At 37.8% G+C, this 9,699-nt stretch overlaps 1 protein-coding gene across 1 annotated transcript; it reads left to right on the top strand.

The window, feature by feature from the left end:
- The first annotated feature begins 5,512 nt into the window (after positions 1–5,512).
- LOC116266064 (probable dolichyl pyrophosphate Glc1Man9GlcNAc2 alpha-1,3-glucosyltransferase) lies at positions 5,513–9,054 on the top strand. The gene is made up of 4 exons (XM_031647143.2): positions 5,513–6,317; positions 7,725–7,928; positions 8,000–8,237; positions 8,676–9,054. Exons 1-4 carry the CDS (start codon positions 5,574–5,576, stop codon positions 9,047–9,049), a joined length of 1,560 nt encoding a protein of 519 aa, XP_031503003.1. The 5' UTR covers positions 5,513–5,573; the 3' UTR covers positions 9,050–9,054.
- The last annotated feature ends 645 nt before the right edge of the window (positions 9,055–9,699 follow it).

Here is a 9,699-nt window from a genome sequence, read left to right as displayed (position 1 = left end):
AGTGGTAGAGCTATAAATTTTTAAATGGGAATACTGATACTTCAAAATTTAAACCTTTCAAAGAATGAGCATGAATATAAGTAAATAGTTACATGACATTGATATATAAAGAAGCAATTTCTATGGATTTATATGGACAATTGCCCATGCAAACCCACACTTGCCTCAAGTATAGGCTCAAACACATGTTCAGGGTGCCCCGTTGCATGCATGGGACTTCCTGCTAGTGGGTCCTTCTACATGCCACAAGCTCTCGTGTTGGTGGGCTTGATAGAAGGCTATGGCATGTGCGGACCCGAAACATGTGTTCAACCCAAGTAAGCTTAGGGCCTTTTTTTTTTTTTTGCTCTTAATGAAAATTACGATTGTTGTTAGTTGTGATTGTGCAGAATTGAGTGAGCCGAAGGAGTATTTCATCCTATCATCCAAGAAAAGAGAAGAAGCCCCCATTTTTTCTCATATTCCCCTATAGTACAAGGTCTGCTTTCGGTACCTTAGGATGACTATGTATAGTAACCTCGTTAACTTGAGAAATTATAGTCTTAGAGCTTAAATTTTAAGCACAAATCATAATATAATTAAGAAAATATCGTTGCTTTTTCACACTAGTCAGCGCAAGTGAAGTCTAGTTTAGGAAATAGTGAGGACCAAAAAAAAGGAGACATGTATTTGAAAAGCTTGAAAATGAGGGGGATGATGAATATTATGGAAAATCCACGAGAGATATGTTTGTTTAAAAGCTTATCCCAAACAAGGGCCTAATGTTTCATTTTTCTGATTTGTGCCTCTCTAGTGACAACCGTTATGATAAATCTCTAATTAACTAAAACATAATATTGTAAATTTACTGTTTGTCATAGTGCCTGATAAAAGCATACATACATACATACATACATACATACATACATATATATATATATATATATATATATATATATACATACATATATATATATATATATATATATATATATATATATATATATATATATATATATATATATATATATATATATATATATATATATATATATGAAGTCTCGTTGTTACAATAGTTAAAAGGAGAATGGTGAAAATGGGCTTTCAAGGTTGAGGTTGACATAAAAAAAAATTGTTGAGAAAGGAAAATATAGCTTTTGATTATTATATGTAGAAAATCTGATCGTTGAAGAACCTTTAAAGTTGTTTGTAAATCATTATCACAAATATGGGTTTTGGGTGAGTATAATAAAAAAATGTTATTTTTTTCAAAAAAATATCAGAAAAATGAAAAATCTCATCAAATTTAAAAAAACTAAAGGAAAGAATCATAAAAATAACATGTGAAAAATAGGAAAACAAAAATCTTGCAACTAAAAAAAATTAAAAACATAAAAGAAACGCAAATAATTGCAAAGAAGAGAGGTTTTGATAACATTTTTGACATTTAAAAAAACATATTTTCCCCTTGTTTGTTTGTGGCTGGCCTGTTTTGATAACATTAGATACACTTGTCAACTCGTTTGTGACTCGAGGAAACTGCACCCAGGCTGCCGAAAGACAGTCGTTCACGCATCAAACTCTGAGGCCGGTAACCCCAACCTCTAAATCTTGAACAAATGGACGGCTGCGATTTGCGCCAAACCCTGTTATATCTCCAAACCGTAGCGCGATAAGATGCATCCATAACGTAGAAAGTATCTTTCACAAGGACACAATGGAAGACTAATTATTTCACCTTGAAACGACAAGTGGATCCTTTAACTAATCTATTATGTGTTGAAAAATGAAGAAAGCATGATAAGTGGGTATATAATAGAGGCCAAAAATGCGTGAATTTTACTATGCATAAATTATTGATATACGCCATTTAAATTTTCACAGTGCAAAAGCCACCATGTGAGTCATTCATATACAATTTAAAATGGCTCATGTATTTTGTCTCAATTGGGTATAGCATAACTGGTCAGGTAGGTACGCATGTACAAGGGTGTGTTATTAGTTCCATTTCCATTGGTGATACTCCCTTAAACTATTCACTGTGGAATCACGACACTGAGCTTGCGAGTGTATCGTTTAAGAACACACTGTTAAAAACAAAAAGGCTTGAAGCTCTCCCTGTCCTTCTTCTCCACCCACCAATTCCCTCCGTCCTTGGGGTCTTGGGGCTGCATGGGGACCTAGGTGGGGTATAGTACGTCCATAAGCATAGTGTCGTGATCCTTCTGATGGTTTAAGCTAGTATTACCAATGGAAATCAAACCAAACACTCACATTCTCCGTGCTCACCTACCGGACCAGCTATTCACACCCCTTAGACAAGAAAATTCATATGTTCCAAGCTTGAGAATGATTCACATTTTCCTTGCAAGCTCCATTCTATGTTGTACATGAATTACTCAATGGTGGCTTTTACACTGCATGCACACACACACACACTCACACAAACACTCAAGAAGCTATTTCTTCAAACCTTAAAAAGAAAGGCAAGAAAACATGTCCATGGGGTTTCATAAACGAGGTTTAAACGAGATAATCGATTGAATTCAACCAAGCAGGAACTCTACTTTCTTGTGCTTGATTAAATAAAGTTCCTAAATGTTGTGGGTTTTGCTTGATAGCATGTTGTAGATATCCAAAACATGGTTGAAAGAGTATTATAAACTAAAAAATGCTGCTCATTCTACATATTTGCAAATGCAAAAGTCCACCCTGCTACCATTGTAGTACTACGTTGAATTTGCATTAACCAATAGAATAATACTGGAATTGACTTCACATTTCAGAATCCATCCAAGAACATTATTTCTCCTGAAATTAGATAACTTTCTTTTTTTCAGCATATTGATGGCGAATTTGAAGTGAAACTGCACATAGTTACAGTTCAGTTCTGATTGTAGTTTGCTTTTTACCTAGTGATGTGAAGACTTGGACATTGGTTGAGGCTCTTCAAGGATAACTGGGTCAAGATGAACTGCAATAGCAGGTAAATACAAAAGAAAGATGGATAGTTGTGTTCATAACTATTATGCACTAACATTGGCAAAGAACTAGTTACCTAAATAATGTTATCCCTGTTAATGACGATTAACAATGTGTCTAGATCAGGTTCAGTTTGCTTCGCTTTGCAATTTTCTGAGGTACTGAATTCTGTAAGAAACTGATTTCTAGGGATATACATCTGGGAAGCTGAGCCTAGCTTAAGTTAAGCTAGGCTCGAGTCATCTATTGCTCGGCTGGAGCTGAACTTTATGAGGCAAGCTGAGTTTGACTTGTTTAAGCTCGCGTCACTTTATTCATATATGTATATTTTTTGCTTGAAATGAAAATAAAAACCACCAAAAGGTATTAAAATTCATAAAAAAATATCACAACGCCCTTGAATATTAAAAAACAGGGAGAACATGAGCTCGAGTCGAGTTTAACGAGTCAAATTCATGTAGCTCCAACTTGACTAATTTATAACTCGAGTTTTAACTTAAGCTTAAGCTCTGACTCGTAAATTAAATGGGTTGAGCTTACATGGATGAGTTTGAGTCAAACCCGAGTTGGCTTGACTCGTCGTATATTCTTACTGATTTCACATGTATCCACATCCCTAATGGCAATATCACATATTCCAGCAAATTCTGGCCATGAGATTGTGGAGTGCAACCAGCAGGTTGCTTAAGGAAGTATGGGCATAAACTAAGGACCACATTTCACTAATTGGATAATTTATCGAATTGGATTCGAAGCTGAATTCAGACTGGTATGTACACAAACAAAGGGATTATGGCTTTTTACATGTTTAATGGATTTGCACAATTTGGAGATCAAATATCTGTTGGATTCAGTAAGAAAAACCAATATGTTTTGAATTCCAATTACTAATTAATCGCCTATAGGTTGTCCATATCCAATTTAAACTAAGACTAGAAATTGGATGGCATATGAACCATTCACATCCCAAGGCAAGATATAGAAGAAACTCATTCCCAGATCTGCAGCAGATCTCATGCTGCCTTTATGATATCAATTGTGATTTTTGTATATTTAACCAAAGTTTTATGTAATAAGGGGCTGCATGAACTGAACTAAATGGATCACCCGAGCCGACTCCTTGAATCCCTTGAAACCCCTCTGAAAACCCCATGCCGGAGGTTCCCTCTTGAAAACAAAAAACCCGGGGCCTAGTATAGTTGGTTAGGCAGGTGGTTGTGTAGAAGGCACATCACCTGTTCAATTCCCATAGTTAGTACTCTCATGTAGAAGACACATCACTTCTATTTCTATGTTCATGAACCCCTTTTCAAGAACATGTTTGTATAAAGGACAAGGTTTCTAGTAAAAGGCAGGCTGAGTGAAGTGTGACCTCTTACAACAGTAACATATAAGGTTGGGGGCGTGGGTTGGGTACTCGAAGGATAATCGGTACCCGGCCCGAAAAAAAGAACCGGGCCACCCCTGGTGGGCCTGACTGAGCCCGGTTCGGCCCGATAATTTTTTTAATACATATTTGACTAATTTTCATATATAATTATAATATTTTATTACAATTAATTGTATTTATATATTATTTTAAATTAAAGTATATGTTTTTTAATTTAATCGGGCTAGGCTCGGGCCGAGCTCGAGCTCAGGTTTTAAGTGTTGGGCCGGGCTTGGACATGGATTTTGGGTGTCGGGCTGGCCCAATCCCTAGGTTTAGTAACATACAATCTCGTAGAATGGGTGAGCTTTACTTTTCCATGGAAATATTCCCTTTATATAGGGTTTATTATTTGGGATTTCTATTTCAAGGGTTTATTATTTGGGATTTCTATTAATCTGTTATCTTTATTTAATACAAATCGCAAAAGAATGTACCCATGTTGCTGAAAGTTGTTGAGAAGTTTTTTCAACTTTTACATATGGGTCCAATCATATAGTCACAAAAATGTTTTCACATTTTAAACAATGATGTTTTTCTTGTGTAATATACAAATAGATTGAAAAAAGAAATATGGGATAAATACGATAAATTTGTAGAAAATTTAAGAATTTCTACAAGTCAAGGAAAAATGAAATAGGTGAGAAACTAATAACACACATAAAAAAAAAAAAGTAAACAAGTAATAAATAAAAATTAGAAAATAAAAACAATTAATTTAACATTAAACTATGTGTTTGTCTTTCATGTTGAACAGCATAGCAAACAAGTACCAGTCACATTTTGTACGATTACTTTGTCATGTCAATGTATATTTGCATCATTCCATAATTTTAATAGCTAATAATCTAGTTTTTTTTACTTGTGTTCTTAATGTGGAGTTAAAAGAAACAAGACATATGCTCCAAATGCTAAACGAGTCAAGTTTCAAATGTTAAATTATAATAATAAAATACTTAGACCAAATACAGCCTAAAACAAAACATGTTTAAAGTGGAATCCAAATTACATGTTGTAAAATCGAGTCGAGCTCGAGCTTGAGTCGAGTAAACTCGAGTCGAGGCTCGAAGTAATCCAACTCGAGCTCGGCTCGGCTGGTGTGCACCGCTAGTACTGCTTTTGAACAACCTTCGTTACGCTTTCTCTGTCCATGGCAGCAGGGAGACGAAGGTGAGGAGTGGAGATGCCAACGCCTTCTCCGATGAGTATCGCGAGAGAAGCAGGTTGGTACTTCGCTGTTGCCACCTGCATCAAGCTTCTCCTCATCCCCGCATACCGCAGCACTGATTTTGAGGTCCACCGCCACTGGCTCGCCATCACCCATTCCCTCCCCCTCTCGCTCTGGTACTCCGACGAAACCAGCCAGTGGACTCTCGACTACCCTCCCTTCTTTGCCTTCTTTGAGCGCTTCCTATCATTTTTTGCTGCCATTATCGATCCTACCATCGTCGACCTCAACCTCGGCCTCAACTATTCCGCCCCTTCCGTCGTTTACTTCCAGAGACTGACCGTCATCATCGCCGATCTCATCCTCTTCTTGGGCATTTCACGGATCGCCCGGAATGTCTTCCCCTCGACGAGGCGTGCCTTGATCCTAGTGGCCGTGTTGTGGTCGCCTGCTCTGTTGATTGTGGACCACGTGCATTTCCAGTATAATGGGTTCCTCTTGGGGATTCTGATGATTTCCCTCTCGTTCCTCGAGGACGGTAATCGGGATTTACTGGGGGGATTCTTTTTTGCTGTGTTGATCTGTTTCAAGCATCTCTTCATGGTGGCGGGCCCTGTTTATTTCGTGTATTTGTTGAGGCATTACTGTTGGTTGGGTAATGGGCGCTTCGGAGGGTTCTTGAGGAGGCTGATTCTTATGGGCGCGGTGGTGGTCTCTGTGTTTTTGGTGGCGTTTGGGCCATTTTTGTATCATGGCCAGGTATGAACATCTATGGAGTTGAGAATGCTTTTTTGTTGACTTTGTTCTGATCTATGTTCTTGTGATGGTAGTCTGCTTCTATTCATTTCCAAGTGGATTGCTCTTAATTTGCTATGCTGTTCCAGGTAACGTTTGGGCACTTTTAGTTGATTTTGCATACTGCACATGATGCATTCTTCATTTGTTTTCTATTTATTCTTTTTGAGTCAGTTATTTTTTATCCTTAGCCAACACCATTGAACCTTCTGGCTTCGTCTCTCTGCTGCCATGAGCAACACCATTGAGCCTTCTGGCTTTGAAGCCATTATCCTTAGACGAATACATAATTCCGAAGATATTCCAATGTGTAGATGCATGAAGGAAGCTATGTTGGAAACTTGGAGTTCCACCTCCATAAGTTTGATCAGACTGAAATTTGCCTCAGATAACTCTCACTTGGGTAATTCAACTCCTGTCTGAGTTTAAAATGTCCACTCATTTTGAGAAGACTATTTTGCCACTCGCTTGAAAGCAAATAAAAGTAAGAGGAGTATAGGCTTTCAGGGTCAAAGCTAGGATGAAAATTTATCCTCAGATCTTGATGATGCGGGATAAAACAAATCTAGAACATTTCATTTTCGAGTCTAACTTGCAAAATCTGAGCCTCAGGTGCATGTTGCATCTTGTCTCCCATTCTCCAATAAAACTTCCAAAGCTTGTCCATGTAGAGCCTTTTCAGTGCACCTTTGCATATTTTTCTCTGTTCAGTTACTCTGCATATCATCTTCATTCTATGCTATGTTGAGGCATACTATTAATCATCATTTACCTGCTTGTGTCATAAACTGTTTAAGTTTAATGACATGTTTTTTGCTTGGTTTTGTTAAAGGGGATAGTCTTTTCTTCTATGTCACATGGGTGCTTCTAAATGGCTGCCACACCCATGTCGACGTTGGTGCTGGTGCTTCTCTGGCACAGAACATCCGGTTCAGTCAGTCGAACCGGATCAAATATATATATATATATATATATATATATATATATATATATATATATATATACACACACACTAACCAGTTAAATAGCTATGTGACAAATGATTTATATACATATATACACACACATATATATACATCATCGCCGCACTCACACCTAAATTTTTTTGAAAATTGCTTCATCAGCATCTGCACCTACACCCCACACCATAGCTTTTCTTACACGATTCATATATTGACAGGTTACATGTGTATTCCAATGTTGCACTAACATATCCCATTTCTTATTGGGTAAAAATTCATGAAAATGGTGGTAACTGATATTCCTGTAGCTATAGTTGCTCATCCCACATAGTTGGCATATACCTGCATCCATCTTGTTAAACAACCACAGTGCATTCAAGATCTGATGTCAAACACACGTCCCCTACAGATGCAACAGGTTCTGCACCGACTATTCCCTTTTGGCAGAGGTCTGTGCCATGCGTACTGGGCTCCTAACTTTTGGGTATTTTACATTATTGCTGACAAATTCATCGCATTTATGCTGAGGAAACTTGGGTTCAGCATTCAGGCACCAGCAGCTTCATTCACTGGTGGACTTGTTGGAGACTCTCCTTTTTCTGTCCTCCCCCAGGTATCATTGAATTGTTGTTGTCTCTGATGGAGTTGATTAACTTCTAATTCTTCTGACTATGGCAATGTCAGGTGACTCCTTTAACCACCTTCTGTATGGTGATGCTTGCCATACTTCCCTGCCTTGTCAAGGCATGGAAATCTCCTCAACCAAAGCACATTACTCGGTGGGTTGCATATGCTTACACCTGTGGTTTTATGTTCGGATGGCATGTTCACGAGAAAGCATCACTTCATTTTGTTATTCCCCTTGCCATCATTGCTACGAGTCATTTGGAGGATGCAAGCCATTACTTCTTACTATCTACAGGTTTGTCTCCAGTTTTTTTTTCCCCCCATTTTACTATAGGAATTGAATAGGCTAGCTACCATTTTTGATAAACCAAGATCGGTACCAATTTCCATCTTTCCACCTGTTGAAATGAATTAATCTGTCAAAAGCTTTCCATTTGTTTCTAAGCATACCCAGAATTCTTCAAAACATTCGTGCTGGCTTTTTATCCGTTTGTTAGGGCCCATCATCATAATTTACTCCCACATGCAGAGGGAGCTTATGTTAATGCAGTTTTCTGTTGTCTCAGAGTACTCAAAATGTTAAAACTACTTCTGATAATGCCAACAATATCCTTCTGGGTTTTTTAGCATCCTCAATTGTATGAAACCATGATCTGCAGCCTCAATGCATCAATATAGTCTTTCTGTTTCCAAGTTTATAAGGTTGCGTTAAACCTTTCTGTCTTCTGTGCAGTTTCATGCTATTCATTGTTCCCTCTTCTATACGAAGCCAGAGAGTACCCAGTTAAGGTGCTGTTGCTTCTTACTCATGCGGCCATCCTGTGGTCAGGCTTTTCACAACATTTCAGCATGATCAGCGCTTCTGAAGACGGCAAAGACAAAAAGCGGTCTAGCGTTTCTTTGCAGGGAACAAAACTATTTGGTTGGCCTACCAAGATCTATCTTTCGGGCTTGTTGGCAATTGAGATTTGGGGACAGTTCTTACACCCATATATTTTTGGGGACAAAATGCCATTCTTACCTCTTCTGTTAGTGTCCATATATTGTGCTTTTGGAATGTTATACTCCTGGTTCTTCCAATTGAATAGGATAATCAGATGTTCTTAGTGAAACTTTCTGTCGTGGCCCTATCTTCACCTGCGTTCATGAATTTACATATAGCAGTTTATTCTCGTTTTAAGTTACATAGAGAACGTGTGCCACTAGGAGCAAGAAGACAACTTTGCGGATGTACTCCTTTTCACTATATAGCCTTGCAGATATGCGGCCTTGGTCTTTGCTCGCTATTTCTATACAATTTCAGATATCTTTGGATCGATATCAAGGTGAGGTAGAATTTTTAATGCATGGCAATTAGTAGCTTAGATATGTTGAGTTGCGGTCCAGTGCTGCAGACAACGAATTGTTGTATGAGATCAAATCAAAGACTTGTCCTAGTGAAAGGGAGAAGGCCCTCCTCTCCTCTCCATCTTCCTCATTTTCCTCGGATCAACTTAATAAAATCACCTGGTATTATGCAGCATGAACCTATCCATCCCTGAATCGTTGTAAACGCATTAACATTTATATCAACACCATTTCACATTAACATTTATATCAACACCATTTCACCACATGAATGCTCACATACATATTAACATCTTCAGCATGAAATTGTTAAAATACTTATTCATTTTGACCATGCTTAAAGCGAGTTGTAAGCAGTTTGAAATTTGGGGAATTAGGGATGTAAATGGATCAGATTTGAGTTGGATATA

The sequence above is a fragment of the Nymphaea colorata genome, chromosome 12, assembly GCF_008831285.2.
Source record: "Nymphaea colorata isolate Beijing-Zhang1983 chromosome 12, ASM883128v2, whole genome shotgun sequence".
Classification (NCBI taxonomy): domain Eukaryota; kingdom Viridiplantae; phylum Streptophyta; class Magnoliopsida; order Nymphaeales; family Nymphaeaceae; genus Nymphaea; species Nymphaea colorata.
The sequence above is the reverse complement of the archived record's forward strand: the minus strand, read 5'-3'. Positions and strand labels throughout refer to the sequence as shown.